General features: G+C 40.6%; 1 protein-coding gene across 2 annotated transcripts in view; it reads right to left on the bottom strand.

Annotated features, from left to right (window-relative positions):
* Positions 1 to 17,938, bottom strand: part of ELOVL2 (ELOVL fatty acid elongase 2) — a 47,356-nt gene that overhangs the window by 4,945 nt on the left and 24,473 nt on the right. For both annotated transcript variants that reach the window (XM_079300827.1, XM_079300828.1), the window contains exons 4-6: positions 13,342 to 13,529; positions 1,803 to 1,880; positions 1,081 to 1,252 (exon numbers count right to left, since the gene is read on the bottom strand). In XM_079300827.1, coding sequence (XP_079156953.1) covers positions 1,081 to 1,252; positions 1,803 to 1,880; positions 13,342 to 13,529 — 438 coding nt within the window. The remainder of the gene's footprint in view (positions 1 to 1,080; positions 1,253 to 1,802; positions 1,881 to 13,341; positions 13,530 to 17,938) is intronic.

The following is a 17,938-nucleotide window of genomic DNA, read 5'->3' as shown; positions in this document are numbered from 1 at the left end:
TGTGCTTGTGTGTTTGATGGCAGTGCTACAGCTACAAGATGGACTCACCAGTTGTTCTGATTTTGCTATTGATTAATTACTTAGTTACTGATTTAATTACAGTAGTGCAGTGCTAGTGCAAAGTGTGGGGACCACGCATTAGAAAGCACAAACCCCCAATGATTTGTTAAAACCTCTAGAAATAGCTCCTAATTGCTATGAAATCTCTGATCCCTGCTTCTGCCTCTAACAGTGATCTAATTTGATTTTGTGCTGTCTGCAGTAAGTGCCAACAAATATGAATTCTGCTTTTAATTCTGGAAAAGACATGCACAAGTTTCTTTACAAAATGTTACAATGGGCTCAGGCAACTCCCTCTAATAGGTTGTAAGAAAACTGGGCTTTTTCTCAACTCTGAAAGCAGTTCCACAGGAAGCCTCTGGCCGTGTGAAGCCCTGGAAAAGTGTGCCTGTTGTGAGACAGCTGAAGTAAATTCTCTGCTTTTCCTTATGCAAATGCCAAGTGACCAGCCTGTGGCATCATAGATCCCTTCCTAACAGGGAAGATGATGACAGGCACTATAACCTTCTGAGGATGTATTCTCATATGAAACAGAACAAACTCAAAGTGGTGATTTAATTAGTGACTATGTAAGTAAAGTATCTTCCTAAAGCAGAGATTAATGCATACAAGAGTTGAGCCTGTAGAAGGGCCATTGATTTAATTTGTTATGACTGATAAAGGCTTTACCAGGGTCATGACTTCTTCCTGCATCTGCTTTTGGAGTAGGTATTGTATGTGATGGCTCTTCTGAGTTCATCAGTACTGTTATGCTTAAAAATGGTTTGAAGAGGTAAATACATGAGTTGGTGGCAGCTAAGTGAAAAAGCTAGGGCCTAACACTTAGGTACTTTTGGCCTGAACTTTTAACCATGCTTTTAACTTTCCTGTGTTCTGCAGGTGGCCAGCAGTTCTGAAAGACTCTGAACCCTGAAGGTGCCCTCATATTGCACAGTGACATGATTCCTTTGCATGGGGATGTGATTCCTCCCCAGCTGCAGCTGGCTTAGACCCGGGGTGATGAAGCAAACAAAGACTTACTCTGCCCACAAGGTATCCAGTTCAGAACACACCACCAAATGTTAAACATAGTGGCATGGTGATACACATGCAGGAAGGTGATCTGACTGCTTTTCTTCCTCAGTACAAAGAAGATAGTGTCCATGAATTCAATTACTTTGGAAAAATAATACCACCACAGCACCTTGGCTACCTGTACAAGCAAGAACAAAGGAACAGAAGATCAATATCTGTCCATACAAGTGCTTAAATATTACTGTACTTCTTCACTCCCTAGGTATCCAACTTCCCAGAGGCATTAATATGCTATTAAGAGAGAAGCACGAGCTCTGTCTTCAATTTTATTTTGCTTTCAATGAAGCAGTTTTGTAAAAAAATGCACATCTTTTAAACAGTTGTGTAAATACATAATTATCAAAATTTAAGAAATATCAACTTTAAGGAGGGGTTTTCTATTTTTGGGGGGTTTTTTTGTTTTATTTTGGTTTTTTTACAAATTTGCAGTTTTGTGAGTGGGTTTTTGTTTCATTTTGGGGTTGTTTTATTCATTTTAAGGGTGCTACCACCTTCTTGACATGGAACAGATTTTTCTGCCAGCTCCTTCTTTTGAAAAAAAAATCTAAATTTGATACTTAGTGCAATGAAATACATCCTCCTCTAGAGTATTTTGTCAGAGCTCAGGCTATATCTTGGGACAGTTAAAATACAAAGGATGCTGAGGCTGAGCTGCTTTTGTCTCTCACCCGGATATCAGCCTCCCCTGCGCTGTGGAGGTTCTGGCACTGCAAGTTGTAGCCGCCCTCCCACGTGGCAAGGATGAGCTGGAACAGAAAACAGAGGAATTGCATTTGTGAACAGATGGGATGGCTTTTCCCCCTGCAGTTGTTCAGTCCTCATTGGTGGGTACCCACTCCTTCCATGAACCGATGCTCTTGAACCAGACAACTTGCTAATATCTTGCATTTTGAAAGGAGAAAGGCATGGGTTAAGTGGAGATATGAAATGATGCATTTATTCTCTTTTTCTAGCTTTAGAGCTTCAAGGCATCCATTAAAATCTCTCATCATTTAATGCATCTCCAAAGCAAACACTGGAATATTGTATCTTTGTCCTGAAGCAGTATGAACAGAGCTTAACTCAGCTACTCATGTAAAGCTGTCCTTGAGAAAAATTCCCTGTTTGCCAAGCAAACAGAAGGCAAATGCAAAGTAGTGCAATGGGAGAAATAATTCCTAATGCCATACACATCTCTTTATCCTACACTGTTAAACGCTGGAGGAAGCGAAGGAGAGCAGCCACGGTGCTGAATGGAGGCATGAATAAGAACACAATTTCTTAGGTTCTGCACATGTCACACAGGGAAGCAATGAAATATCAGAGTGCCACACAGGGATGAAGCAGGTTTCTAGAAAACCATATGGTAGTTTTCAATATGGAATATTTTTGTATTAACAGCCACCTAAAGCACTCAGCAGCCCTTGTGGATAGGGAGCATCATCTCCTGCTTATAAAAGCCACGTAGAATCCATTGAATTTTGAAATGATCTTGTTTATTCTCAAATAAGTGCCAAGTGGGTTTGGGGACAAACTGAGCATGTTCTGGGGTCTTTCTCACCCTCTACACAACTGCAGAGAGCGAGAGTGGGAGAAAGGCACTCAAGTGTTATGCTGTAAGCATAATTGCAAGATGCTGAGAGCAGTGGGCTGCTTTCAGAACTGAAGCTACATTCACAGGGATGATACATGTCAGCACAGAAGGGATGACTTTTCCCTCTAGTTCACACTGGAAAGAACTGTCCTGTGTTGAATGTGTTACAGACCATACAAAAGTGAAGCAGAGGCATTCTCAGCGATCAAAGTGAATTAATTCCTAGAGTAAATACATTAAAAACTTATTATTGATAAAATCTGGAGGATTAGAAAGTAGCCTAGAATGCTTTCTGTAAATTCCCATTGAAATGCTTTGAAATGTGGAAAAGCAGGGTCTTCTACTGTTTCTCTTCTGCATTCAAATTCCATGACTGTCCCTGTAATGTGAACTTAGCTGTTTTAGGTGGCCAAAATAGCCCATAGAAATTGAATACAGAGATGACAATACAGTAAATTAGTGTTTTATAGATAACTGATACTTAACAATTGAAACAAACACGTTTCTTTACAACCAACTCATTTTTCTGCTTTGCTGAAGAAATTCAACCTCAAAATTTTCTGCTGCAGTAGGTAAAATGTTGGTTCACAGAAATCTGTGAGGAAAATGTAAGATCTTCAATATTTTGATTAGTCTATTTTACAACTGTTCCAATTTGTATATGATTACAGTGGATTGATTTTTTAAAAATTCTCTTTTGTGTGTTGTCTCCTTGTGTAACAAAGGTCAGGAGTGAGGGCTGGTTGATTGCCCAGCAGGTCCTGGGTAAAGCCCTGAGGAAAGAAGGTGGTGTCTCACCACATGCCAGGAGCTGCAGTCATCCATGGAGATACTTTGGGGATATTTTTGGTCTGGATTGACTGATACTGGATTTTTGTTTGCTTTTTTTTAACTATCTGATATGTGGTAGAGTGACACCTTGCCAAAGAACTTTGTTGTGCTTTCACTTCTATATTAAACCTGGTTTTGATTATACCTTTGCCAGTGATTTGTTAAGTGACCTTAAAACACATATCTGCCAAAAATTGGTGTAGTCAGCAGGTTTGCAAGCAGTATCACTGACTACTTACAAAAGCATGGAAAATGTCCAAGTCCTAAGTTCTCACACAAATGGGCTCAGGATAACTGGTGTGATTGGAAAGCTGTGGAGGAAATCTGTACGTTGTTAGGGGCCATATAAATGCTAGGAAAAAGAAAGTGATTATTTGCAAAATGTTAGATACCTCTCCAGAAGTTGCCTGCCACTACAGAAAAGTAAGCTTTAGGTGAGAATACCACTCTGTCTGACTCCATGGTTTTATTTAATTTCTTTTGTTCATTCTTCCATGATTTAAAAAATGCCAGATTTTTCAGATCATTCTACTTGCTTATTCCCCAGTCATTTTACTTGGCAGAAGTAAACACTTGGTTTGTGTCTGCATTTCAAAAGCCAGCAGCTTGGACTGGAGATCTTTTTTGACTTTTTTTTAACCTCAGTCTTTCACATCAGCTTTTCTGTAGCTCAACATTTCTATTCTTTGTTGTAAGTGCCTTGCAGACTACTGTGTCTCCTTTAAGAAAAATTCACTTTGTGTTTTGACTCCTCTGCTTTGCAAGATAATTTTCAAGACTTCTGGCTAACTTCTTAATTAAAAAAAAAAAAGAAAAAAAAAGTTAGTGGGGAAATTTTGAAAGCAGAGAGTAATTTTTAAGAGATCCTGGTGATCCTAGGCAATGATTTTCCTGTTGGCTCTAGCACCTTGACACAAGACATTTTGGTAGCAGGTCTCTTTTTTTCTGATACCAAATCTATACATTATTTGTTCTGTTCCAGTCATGTTCCCTTTTGTACACTGAGCAGTCTCTGCAGAGCTGATGCTGTTATTAATTACTCAGAGATGGTGCAAGTGCAGGATCTATCAAAGAGATGAGAAATCCCCCTTTCTCTTTCAAAACAGAAATTCTCTTCCCCTAGAAAACAATTATTTGAATTCTTTGCATTCTTGGTAGCCTATCCTGAAAATAATATTAAAACCAGTATTGTTCAAAGCTATTTGGAAAAACGGATCATGCAAAAGAGCAAAGTGCTGCCTTGTGAAAAAAATTCTGCTAAGTAGCAACATCCTATTAATTAGTAGATTTTCATATTTTGCTGTTTGCCCTAATGTTGTTCTTAACAGATTCCTGTTTTTACACTGATAAATGGCTTCTATTCATCTACTCAAGTACAGCATAAGAATTCGTAGAGTTGTTTTCCACATCAGTCCAAGCCCTGCCTTACTTTTGTAAATGGGGAATCAAAATGTTCAGAATTGAAAGTTGGTTCCTTTGTCAGAAGTTTCAGGGGTGGGCAGCACGTACCAAAAGATGATGCAATCCTCCCACCTCACCAAGTAGCACCCTAAGCTCTAAGAGCCTCACCCAAGGGCCTGTGTCCTGCTCATTTCAAGCTTTCAACTTCAAAAATCTCACAGCCATAGCTTGTTTTTCATCTATTCCCTATAGACAGGCTAGAAAGGAAAGTGATGTGATTTTCTGAATGGACATTGCCATTTCTACTGATTGCAGGTTCTCTGTGCTCTTTGAGCTGTAGAAAAATCTCTGTTTGTGGATGGACTTTCTCAGAGAGGAAATGCCTAGAAGCAATAAGGTATTCCCCTTGTCCCAGGGCAGGAGGAAGGCAGAGGATGAGATATCAGCATTGGGCTGCATCTGGCTGTAACTGGTCACAAGCAGTGTTCCTCAGAATCTCAGTGTTCCTCAGTTCTAGGGCCAGTGCTGTCCAAAATACCTCTCAGTGATCTGGAGGCACAGATTGCCCCATTAACAGGTTTGCTGGTCATATGAAACAGGGAGGTGCTGCTGACCCTCTTGAGGGACAGAGTCCTTGCAGAGAGATGGAGTGGAGCCCTGGGCAGTCATCAGTGGGATGAACTTTGTTAAAGTCCAAGTGCTGGCTCTGGCTCCTGGGATGGAGTACATGGGCACAAGTATGAGCTGGGAGGAATGGCTGGATTGCAGCCTGTGGAAAGGGATCTGAGGGTGCTGGCTGGCAGCAGCTCCCTGTGAGCCATCATGTGCCCTGGCAGCCCCCAGGGCAAACCTCATCCTGGGGTGCATCCAGCACAGCAGAACCAGCCATGAGAGGGGATCAACATCCACTGCAGCAGCCTCACCCTGAGCACCGTGTGCAGGTCTGGGGCCACCATCTGAGAGGATTCTGAAGGTCCCTGAACATACAGAGGAGGAGAACAAAGGTGGTGACAGGGCTGGAAGCAAGTCCTGTGAGGAGCAGCTGAGGACTTTGGGCTTGTCTGACTTGAGAGGAGGAAGCTGAACCTCATTGTTCTCTGCAGCTTCCTGAGGAGGGGAAGGGGGAGGGAGGTGCTGAGCTCTGCTCCCTGGGATTCAATGATAGGATGTGTGGGAACAGTTCCAGGCTGCACAAGGGAGATTTAGACTGGGCATTAGGAAGCAATTCTTTGCCGAGAGGGTGGTGAAACCCTGGAAAAAGCTACTAGAGAGATGACTGATGCTTCCAGCCTGTCAGTGTTTGAGGCAATTGGTCAGTGCCCTTAACAGCATGCTTTGACTTTTGGTCAGCCCTGAAACAGTCAGGCAGTTGGATTAGGTGAGTGCTGTGCATCCCTTCCAACAGAAATGGTCTATCCAGTACATGATCTGTCTACACAGAAACAGCTAAGAAGGAAAGCTAAAAACTAATAATGGAGTTACTATGCAAGTAATTAAGATTCATCTTAAAACTTCAGAGCAGGAGTGTGAGCACGAGTGCTCTTGTGAAAAAAACAGAGCAAGATGTTATTATGGGTGTGATGTTTCACTGGATTTTCTAAGGTACTCCAGCCCTCAGACCAATTAAAACAACTTAATATGACCACTATTCTCAAGCAACTGAAATCTCACTAGAATAAGTAAAGGAGACTAATCTACCCATATAGCACAAAAGGGCTTAACTTTCAGTGCTGTGAGTCTCCTATTTCCCTGGGCCACTGGAGACTTTAGTTTCTTCTTGTGAATGGCAGTTCCTTCCTGAAGCTTGGACAAAATAGTCCTAAAAGAGCTACCTGATGGCCACATCCCAAGGAAAAGGATTCACTCAGGGCACTGTTTCAGGAAGGAAAGAGAAATTACATTTTCTTTTTTAACTTAAATGCATTTTAGAAAGGAATGCCTGAGAAGATCATCAGCATCTAAAAACAGAGACCAGATACTAATAATCACACATATTTTTCCTTTTTTTTTTGGTTTTTTTTTGTTTTTTTGTTTTTAAAGGGAGAAATCAGCTCCTTGCCTGTAACATGACCTACTTCCACAAGCATGCAACATCTGAACTGTCTTGCTATACCCAAGAGGCTGGGGTGAAGCACATCATAAGGCTACTGAGAGCATCACACTTTTACATGATAACCCAATGGAAAGAGGAAAACGCCATGAATCATCTTCGACTTGTCATTAAATCAATCTTAAAAAAATACATAGAAAGCTTTAAGGGTTTTTTTTGTTTGTTTGTTTGTTTGTTTGTTTTGTTTTTTAGGGGTTTTTTTGGCTAAAACATTAAATTGTAAAATCATCTGCAAATAGCATCTGTTAAAAATATCTCTCCATAGAAGTTGCCTATCTTTAGACAAGATTCCAAGAATTGTGGCACAATCCTAGATTTTAGATGGATAACTAAGGTACAGAACAGCCTGTGTTTCCAGATTGATGCCTTTGTGCCTCAAAGATCTCAGATAAGCTGCAGTCTGGCACGACTATAAACCCTCTAGGGAAGCAGTGTGGGCTTGATGATTCAGCCCAGGACTGGGAGATTCCAGGATGTCCCAGCCTTGTGACTTGGTCAATGCCATGGCTTCCCCAAATGTAAAAACTTAGTGGTGATGCTGTGTCAAACAAATCCTGGTGCTGAATGGGAAACATCCCACAAGATTTATCACAGGGGAAATATTGTTGTTCCTTTTTCATGGTGCATTTGAGATATTTTTCATGGGGATACAACTGTGAAAAGTGTGCTTTGGGCTACTGCTTGGTGAGGCTCTCCTGCTCTCCATGTACTTGGTTAGAAGTCAAAAAATTGCATTCATGGTGTCTCCCCAAAAAGATTGTCTAATTCTTTAATATACCAACTGCAGTTTGCTATCCTGACCCACAGCACATATAGCTGGACCCTAAGTTGGATGTCTCCTCCAACTGGAGCACTGTAGCTAAAAGGATACTGATTATTTCAGGGTGGATGAAATATGTGGTTCAATGCTTTCTTCCTGTTTTTAGGTCAGAAAATTCATAGCATGGTGACAAAAAAAATAAGAGTCGCTTTCCAAGTGAAGTTTAGATAATTATTTGAATATTTTTATCAACAGAAAGTCTTTAAAATTTAAAGCCATATTGTTGAGAAATTACCAGCCAGTTTATTTAATACTCCTTAAGTAAATGGGAGCCTGATAGAAAGATTAGTGAACCAATGACTTCAAAATTATTTGAAATTAGCTATGAATGATAATTACTTTGAATATTGCTGTTGTCTGGGACAGCAGGATAGGTTAAAAGAAATCCTGTCTAGGCTTATTTTCCATGAGTCTTTGATTACATCTGTTCTGAATAACTCCCCTATCATATTTTGTGGTACCAGTGGTGGTATTAGAAGGTGTGCACATGTGGAAAACCTCATAATATGAAGCTTTATTCTTGATTTCCAATAAGGTTCTGCTGAATTCTGCTCAAATGTGCACGAGAGATCCAGAGCACTGCCCTTTTTGATGATCAGGTTAAATGTTCTACTGAAATGCAGAGCTCAGAAAGGTCAGCATGAAAGACAAGGAGAGCACAGAGGATGAAAACTGAGATGTGAGGACAACATGCCCAGCTGGAATAACAGCAGGCAAGGACAGCAAAGTCAGCTCCTCAGCTCTCCAAAGAAGCTATTTGATTAAGGCAGAAGAACACCTGGTAATTTAACTCCATTCACCAAAGTCCTGACTCGATCAGAAGAGCTGTTTGCTCTTGTCCTTACATTTCACTGCTTTACAATGCACTCTTGGTGACTTTTGCTCTCTAGGTTTTTCTTTTTCCCTCTTCTCCTTTTCTTCAAATCACAGAGAAGCATCCCTGATCTCTTCTGGTTTCTCACTTTGTTATTTTTCTCTTGGTGCCCTAAGGTACAAACAGTCTTTCAGTACTAAATAATTGCTTCAAAGGAACTACAATCTTTCCCTATTTCTGTACTTAATTTACATTTGTTAACCTCTGGACAATTAATGAAGGAGTAAACAGTAATTTATCACAATCTTACAAAAAAAAAAAAGATTAAGAAAATGAACATCAAAAGCAAGATTATATTGAAGCTGGATTTCTACAGTAAAATTCCAGGAGAGTTCCAAGTAGTTTGGATCTTTTCCACTTTTCCCCATTGTCTGCACTTTACTTAGAACTTGTGCTACACAGGGTCCATCCTTTTAACACATGCACAGATAGGAAGTAAATCTTTCTAATGTGAGCCATCATAATGATGGAATAAAGCAGAGTTTAAGTGCTCCTTCTATTTTTCAATTGTTCCTTTTGTTTTGGCCTGTTATGCCTAATTTAGGCATTATACCTTTCAGTAATACAAGAGATATAATCTCAATTGCAGGGAGAAGGGCTAAAAGTGGTGGCTGATAGCCCTGATTGTTCTGGCACTCCTTGGAATCCTCACACCATCTTGGCATCTATGAATAGTTATGCAAGTTATGGCTATAATTCAGAAACTGTACTTAATGTGGTATGAATTTTCAGTTCCTAGAAACAGTTAAAGTGCAGTTGATTTACTGTTTTTTATTTTAGTTAATCCTGCAAGGTAGAAGACTTTTTTCCTGCCTCCTCTAGAAAGGCTAATGCACTGGGCTGGCAATACTTGTGAGTTCTGCTCTTTTCCCTTTGCTCTGAAATGAGGGGTCCTCACATGCAAGTCCTGCTTCCCCACACGGATGTGGTTGCTTGCTTACAAATCCCATGGATTTGTAATAAGTCTGAGAAGCTACCTGGGGATACAGGCAGCTTGAGACATCACGCCACCCCTCTGCTAATGACACTATCTCTAGATCTCCTGTTTAATCTGGCCCAAATGGTGCTGGTGTCCTGGTTTTCTCAGACCCTGATCAACAGAAGGACTTGGGTGAGACCTTGATGACCAGCTGAGATTTGATTTAAATAGGGCAGAGGTGATACTTATTGCTGGGGAAAGCAGCCTAGGACTGTGGCAGAGATTATGTCTCTTCCTATTAGTGAGAGAGAGAGTATCTTCACCTGAGTAATTTCAGAAGTCAGAGATCAGCACCAGCCTTCTGTGTTTCCAGTTTTAATTTTTCACTGTACTTGTGACAGTTTGGCCTCTAGTGCCTCAGGCTGCATCCCTGAAGTGTGGTTTGAAAGCACATGAAATAATTTTAAAAATACGCACAGATGGGATGTTTTTTCACAGCAAGCTGGTTTACTGCTCATGGTTGGTAATTTTAGCACCTTAGGCAAATATTTGTGCAGAGAAAAGGCACTTATTTCTTAAGGCAATTGTTGAAAGTTTTGATTTTTGTTAAAGTAAAAGGATGCTGGCTGTTTTTCCTCATACAGAATTTGACAATATTGGAGAAATTTTGGATCAGTAGAGTTGATCTGGGTCTATGAGCACTTACTGGTACAGAAAAGTAAGTAACACGAACAAACTTTGACATGGGTTTCTTTGGTAGCAGCAATGGTGGAAGGAATTGTCTTTTGCCTCCTCAGCAGTCCACCTGCAGCCTGCCCACCTTAAACACAGGACCTTTGCCTAAGCTTCAGGTACTTAAAAAAAACATGCTCCAAACCCAAGAGCCAACTTATCTATTGTACTCAACTGGGGAAGGTAAGTGTCTCTGACAACTTCAGAAAAATCTATCTACCCAACTCAGAACTCTAAACAAAGGCCCAACAAGCTGCCCTTCTGGGAGGCCATCAGAGACATGCAACTCTTTGTTGACTCAAACATTTTGAGACATCTCAGTGGGATGAGGGCAGCTGGGCAGAGCTGTTATCTTTAGACCTTGTCCTTCGGGAATTGTAGGGGTATCCGACCTTATGCTAATGGCACATCTCAGAGTTGTCCTGGCCCTGTTCCTCCAAGTACTTTGGGCATTGCTTGACCTCAAAGCTCAGAGATAAAATCCGCTCCCAGATACTTCATGCCCACGGTGCAGTGCATGGAGCTCTGGCTCAAAAGAGGAATCTGCCCTTGGAGATTTAAAAACAGCCCTTTTGTTATGACTCCTTGCTGTAACCTTCTTCTTCTTGCCTTGAGCTTGCACAAATCAACTGTCATGAAGGGCCAGCTATAACTAGTCAGGAGATGAGGGTGAGGAGATGAAGAATTGAAGCACAGCTACCCCCATCAGCAGGTTTACTATGTTTCTCATTAAATCCATCATGTGGGACAAGCTGTACTTGGAGATAGACCCTTTCTTGTGAACGAGATACTTTTTCCTTTTTGAATGCCTAAGAAGCAACCCTTACATTCTGGAGCTATGGCAAGAAATGATGTGTGGCACCTTATAAACAAAACAGAGAAAGATGGTTGGTTATGGGGCTTTCTTTTGTGGGGTGTGGGTGGTGGGGAAATGAATTTTTTCTCTTCTTATTTTGTGATTTATCCCCAAAAGAGAGACCAGAGGGATTTAGATGCAGTGAGAGGATGGAGGAATAAAACAACTGTTGGAGATGTATCTAACCAGGAATTGATCCCGGATCACTGGAAGGATCAGCTGTGTTTACATAAGGAACCACTGTGCAGAATGTGCTAAATATAGGTAACTCTTGCCTTAAAGAGCTTACTGTCCACAAGAGACTGAGAGAATAAGGAACATAGAGAGAAGCTTTGGAAATAAGACATTTTGAAATATTGAATCACCATGACATGATTTGGTACTGAAGATGATTTCTTCTCTCACATTTACCTTTCTTCAGCAGGGATGTGCAAGCTACCTCAGGCAGGATTGCAAGTATTAACCTTCATTCTGCTCCTTTGCAGGAGAAGCTGTGATAGGAACCAGGGAAGCAGACTAAGAGGAAATACCGAGCCAGTATTATGGAAGTGTGTTTTGTACAGTGTAAAACCAGCCTGGCTGGCAGTCCAGAACTGAGTGAAATCTGCAGTAGAACAGCTGGCAGTGCAGATCTGCCTTCATGCTCCCTGGGTTCCCAAATTTGCAGAATGTGGAGCTGTGAGCTGGCACTGCCAGCCATGCCCATCTGGGAGGTGTAAATCAGCAGCCCCCAGCCTTAGAATCAGGGTCTCAAGGAGGGACTAATCTGAGAACTCACACAACTCAGTGACTGTCTGCAGCAAACTTAGCCTCAGGAAGGAAGGAGCAGGAAGGCAGCTGAACAGGAGGTGGCTAAATATGCTTCCTACCAGGATGTGAAGATGGCTAAACCAAAATTTGTTCCATTCATGCCAATGAGACCTGCTAAAATTTTCTTTGTTCTTCCATTTATTTACTTATGGCAGGCCAAATCAGACTGAAAAGGAAAGGGGGCAGCAGTATTGTTTCCTATTCAGTTAATTCCTTTTGCTGAGTGCTGCTACTGCAGCCGGTTATCTGCATGCCTTCAAGCAAAATGGGGATTTAAACATCAAAGTACTAATTTGAATTCTGGAAGACAACCACTGTGGAGTCATCAAACCTTCCAGCAATTGTGCTGGTTTCTCCTTTGCTTCAAACCTTATCCTGCACTCCCAGACACTCAGAGCAGCCTCTGAAGCCAGCTGGAGCATTGACCAGGAAAAAACTCTGTGCAACACAATCAGTCTTTGCACAAAGGCACGAACCTGAACTGCTCCTCAGCCATTTCACCAGGCCAGTCACTTGGTCTAGTTCAAATTAGTTTAAAAGTTGAAGTCTTTGGGTGTCATGTTTGGCTTCTGAAAAGTTTCTTGTTCAACCAACAGAATAAGGTGGAAACTGTGGCTGAGAACCTCAGGACTGAGAAATGCTGTGAGGCTGTGCAGACAACAGAGCAATGTCAATTAATGCATGTTACCCCTTAATATTAAAAGTACTGCAGGTATCAAAAGGCTGAGAATGGGCAGCTCCCAAATAATATCCAAATTGTGTATTTTGGCTTCTGTTTTCCTCTGCAGATGGAAAAACCATACATGAAGTGGTAAGTTTTTAACATCTATCTTTTACTGTCAGACTGTATGAGCAAAGCTTCTTAGTCCCAAGAGCAGAAAAATATTGCCAGTACCATAAATAAATCAGTACTTTCTCTCATCTATAAATTTATTAATGTTTAAGCACGGGCCTGGAAAAATCATTCTACAGACAGTCATAGGAATAAACCAAATCCATGGCATTTTCATGGGTGCTGAAGGACAAGGCATAGGCATATTTGAGCTGAGTGGCTGTTGCAGATTCAAATTTATGCTGGCAGCAAAGAGCTGTCCTTGGTGTGGACTGTAGCTCAGGAAGGACAATCAAAACATGCCAAGGTCTAAGATGAGAAGAGACTTTTTAATATTATTTTCCTGTAGATTTAAACTTTCCTAGCAAAGCCACCTGTCACAATGATATTTCTGCTAAAAGCTGTATCTTGGTCACCTTCCTCAGCCCTGCTGCTTGCAGAGCACTTACCTCTATGAGCATGTAGAAGGAGAGCAGGGTGATGCCCAGGTTATACACGATGAGGTGAGGCCTGAGAGAGAAAGGAGGCCTGTTCTTCATGAACTTGTTGCCCAGCCATATGCAGAGTAGATATGCTCCAGTAAGGAAAAACGTGGGAAGGTAAGAGTCCAGAAGGAACCATCCTCTAACCCTGGCATCTAAAAAAGGAAACATGCAGAGGTGGCAATTAAGAAAGCTATGGTAAGAAAAGGCAGAACACATCATGAAAAGAATCTGCTAAAAGTGTGAGATGGAATCAGCCATTCTTTTCTCACAAGAGCTATCCATTGCTTTCAACTTAGCAAAACTGCATGCTAAGTCTCAGAGAATATGGGCTGAAAAGTGCATGGAATTCCCTAATAATTTAAGGTAACCTAAATCACCCAATTTTAATAGTAAAGAGAAAATGAAAGGAAAAAACCCATTCTTACATGCTTTATTTTTTTTTATTTAATGTTTTGACTTAATATTTATTTAAATCCTATATTAATCTGCTCAGCAATTTGCAGATTGAGTTAAATACAAAGTATGCATGCAATGTTGCTGCCTCACATGTTATTTTAATTGTGCACTTGCCATACAGGTAGGAAGGTATATAACATTGACTAGAAAACGGTCATGCAAGGGGAAGACTTTTCCAAAATACTAAATATGAAAAGCAAGGGGCAAACATTTACTTGGATGGTTATCAAAGATTTTTGGCTGGGCAAGGGCTTGCTTTCTCACAGTTTCTGTCCCACTTGCCTGGTGCTGAAATGAAATATTAAGGTCAAATCCTGCTTGCCTTATTCACACAAGTAATCCCATTGGCAGTAATCAGATAGTTCAGTGTATATGAGCAAAGCCTAATCCCAGATGCCAAGCTGGAGGCACCACTTTGTTTTCATATGAGCAACTGGATGTCATGAGTGAAAGGGGTGTGCTTTATTTTTTCTTTTTTCTTTTTCCAAGATGGAGCAAAATCTAAAATTAATTTTCCATAGCAACATTCTTCAACCTATGGAAAGAACAGTGGGGCATCAGAGCTAGTGTTCAGAATGCCTTATGGAGTAAGTGAAGAAAGAAGTCAGTGAGGAGTCACTGTGCAGGTCTCACAGGAAGTAGTTCTTCCTGCTCTTAGAAAGATGTTTTTGCCCTTGGAAAATGTTTTAAATTACTTAGATTGCTTTTTTACAAAAGTCAAGCTTGTGTTAAAATTGTAATAGAAAAGCTATTCACAGTACATGAAAATATATTTTACTGTTTTTCTGCCTGTGTTGAAATTGGAAAAGACTGGGCAATGGATGATGCACCAAGTAAATGTGCCCAAACATTTAGTAATTGATTGTAATTTTGCTGTACTGTATTATTTCCAGCAATTTCTTCCTCAGAAATACATGCATACAGGTATATGTAAAGTGAAATTTTACAATTGTTAGAGTAACCTGCATATGAGCCAGGCTTTGAACACCAGCTTTCTTCCTCATTACATTTTTCCTCTGCTTCCCCCCTCAATTCCATGTCAGTGGCTGTAACATTTATCTGTTGAATTTGGATTCCATGAAGGTTGTCAGCCCTTTTGCAGGAAAAACTTTCAACCAGGCCACCACTGCCACACAAGCCCAATGCTCCCCTGCTTTTGACTCTCCCTTTTGGACTCCCAAAAACCTCTAGGAGCAGAGAGGTGCAGGATTAAAGCAGCCACAACAGCACAGTCTATGGCAGCCTTGCTTTGTTGTGTGTTAGCAATTGTCGTGTGTCTTCAATGCTCAGTGCTTATCAGGATCACCTCAGTGTGAGAAGAAAACACTTCCAACAATCTCTTAAAGCTCACAACCCATCTGTGAAGCACTAGAATGAATATTTTAGAAGTGATTCTGCTCCCTTATAGCACACGAGTCATAGATAAAGGTTGAGTGCTTAAGCATTGATGTCTTAGGAGTGTGTGTTTTAGGAGCATAAGGATTTAATTTATTTAATTGATATTCTCAATGAAGATGCAGAGACCAGTCATGTCAGCAAGACTGCTATGTAGGGGAAGGTCTCCCATCCGAGGATTGCAACACTTGGTGCATAAAGGTTACATGTGCAAAGGCAAATTGGCATCAGTAGATAACAAAACTGCACGTTTGCTCAAAGAGGAAAAACACTCAGAAGAGTTCAGAATACAAATCAAACTACACAGAATAAATTCTGCCCCTCAGAAAGTTCTCGTTCTGCTGTGAGTGGCCACAGCACGTGGGCTGATCTGCACAAAAGCAGAACTTGTGTGCTTGCTCAGGTCAGCATGTCAAGTATTTTTAAGTTCTATAGTATTCCAGTTTCAGGAGAAATTGTTAAAACATGTACCCTTCCTGAATATTTCCCACCACGACCTCAATACCTTGAATAGCAAGACAGTTTCTGGCAGAAAGTGGTTTATAAAGGGCAGCCAAGGAACGTGACTGTTTTGTTTCCACTTCCACTTATCCCTGAATGACAAGCAGAGGGAGGTTTTTATGTGTCAAGAAAGGGGAGGAAAGGGAATGTATTTCAAAAGAAGTTATCAGAAGAATGAGAGATGAAACGTATTTCTGTTGACCGACAGTTAAATCTCCGTGTTCAAGTACTATAAAGTTACACTGTCAATAGGAGAAAGGATTATTTTTGCAGTATTGAACTTGCCCAGCATCTGAAATTGAGACCAAAGCAGTGAATAAAGTCCCAGTGGGAAAGCACTGGACTACAGCAGGGGGAGGAGCAGGCGCCCACAAGCTCTGATCGCTCCGTGAATAAGCTCATTCACGGTCACTGCCCATGATGTGCCAAACCCTTGGGGTGAAATCCTGGCTCCTTTTAAATGAGTGGCAGGCCTCCCAGGCTCTTGAAACATATCAGGCTTTTATCAATGAGGTTTAGAAACACTTTGATTCAAGTTTCCTTATAGCTTTGGCCAGTCAGTGTCTGAGTAGATTCAGACCATTTTAAGGTTCAGAGGATACATGGTTTGCCCCAGTGCCTTGCTGCTGATCATAGTCTGTTAAGGAAAAGTGGCTTTTTCTTTACCATAACTTTAACAAAATACATCTCCTCTTGACCCCCTCTGTTTCTTTCACAGATAAAACTAATAACCAGCTAACTAGATTTAGTTCCCGCAATTCAGTATTACTTAATTTTGCATTACACCAAGCAATACTCTGCAGATGAAGGGTTACCCTGGAAAAATTATCTCTTACAGAAGAAAATTGCTATTTCACTTGTTCCCAATTTACCTTGAGCATAAGAACAATATGGACCAACACCAAATTTTATGTCCACCCCTCATTAAGAGATGAAACCAATGGGGAGGAAGCTGTTCCCTGATCCAAAGGACTTGCTCTGCTAGTTCCAAAGCAAACACAGAGGTAAAGTTGTCTACAGAGCCCAGCTGATAGCAGTGAATGAAGGTACAAAACAGGCCAATATTTACAAATCAAATTCAGATGTCTGATAATCTGTCCCTCATTCTAGTTGGGCAGTACTGCAGCTTGTGTTAACTCTGTGCTCCCAGTGGGACAGACATTGCCTCTGGGAAACAGAGTGTGGCTTTCTGTCTCCTCTAGTGCCCTCAGACACATCTGGTAATGATGACAAAGACCTGCAGAGTGATACAAGTATTTCAGAATTTACTACCTAAAAGATAAACAATAAATAGGGGATTGGTTTTTAAAATAATAAAGTGCTGTTATCCATCCTTTTAATCCATCTTGATGCTGAATGAAGTGTGTACTGTGGATGAAAATCAGTAAAGATAAAGAGGTGGAGTGGTTTGTGGGTTTAGATGTTTGGAGAAGCTCTCAAATTCATTAGATATTAATCTGTGGGGTCATTCAATTTAAAACTGATTGCAGTTTATTGTGAATTATTTATGTGAACTATTTATGTGAATTATTTATGTGGATGAACACACTGCAGGGAGATGTACTATTCAGGAAATGCATGATACTGTGTCATTATACCATCAGTTAAATTAAAGATCACACTGCAGAGGCATGGACAAACAAAGCTATCTTCAGCACTGATGTCTGGAGAAGGATGGTGGTGTACTTGGCAAGCAATACAAATAATACTTGTTTAATTGAAGGGCTTTCTAAAAGCCTAAAGGTGTCTCTGTGCTATACAGAACTATAGCTTGAGATATTATTGAGATATTATTATCTCCTTGAGATAATTTGTCTGGACCAACAAGGAAAGAGGAATGAAAGAAGGCATCATGTCCATTTGGAAAAAAAACCACAAAACACCAAAAAGTAGTATTTTATTCTTCTGATCACATTTCTTTGTTAATATTAAAATGTTCTATTATAGAACCCATTAATAAAACCTTCTGCTTTAACCACTCCTGCTGCAGTTCAGTGTTTCTTCACTGGAAATCTTTCTTTCAAACTTCACATCTACTGTAGTCACAATGGAAAAGATTTTGTAGCCAGCTATCTAGCTAAGAAAAACTAGAATTTCTTGTGTTTAAGAACACAACATCTTTCCTTTTTCCTTCCAATTAAGTAAGAACTGTGACATGGAGAACACTACTGTGACAAATTGGGAATCCATAATCATGCATCCATCCCCA

The sequence above is a fragment of the Erithacus rubecula genome (assembly GCF_903797595.1).
Source record: "Erithacus rubecula genome assembly, chromosome: 3".
Classification (NCBI taxonomy): Eukaryota; Metazoa; Chordata; class Aves; order Passeriformes; family Muscicapidae; genus Erithacus; species Erithacus rubecula.
This window is presented reverse-complemented; position numbering and strand designations above follow the sequence as displayed.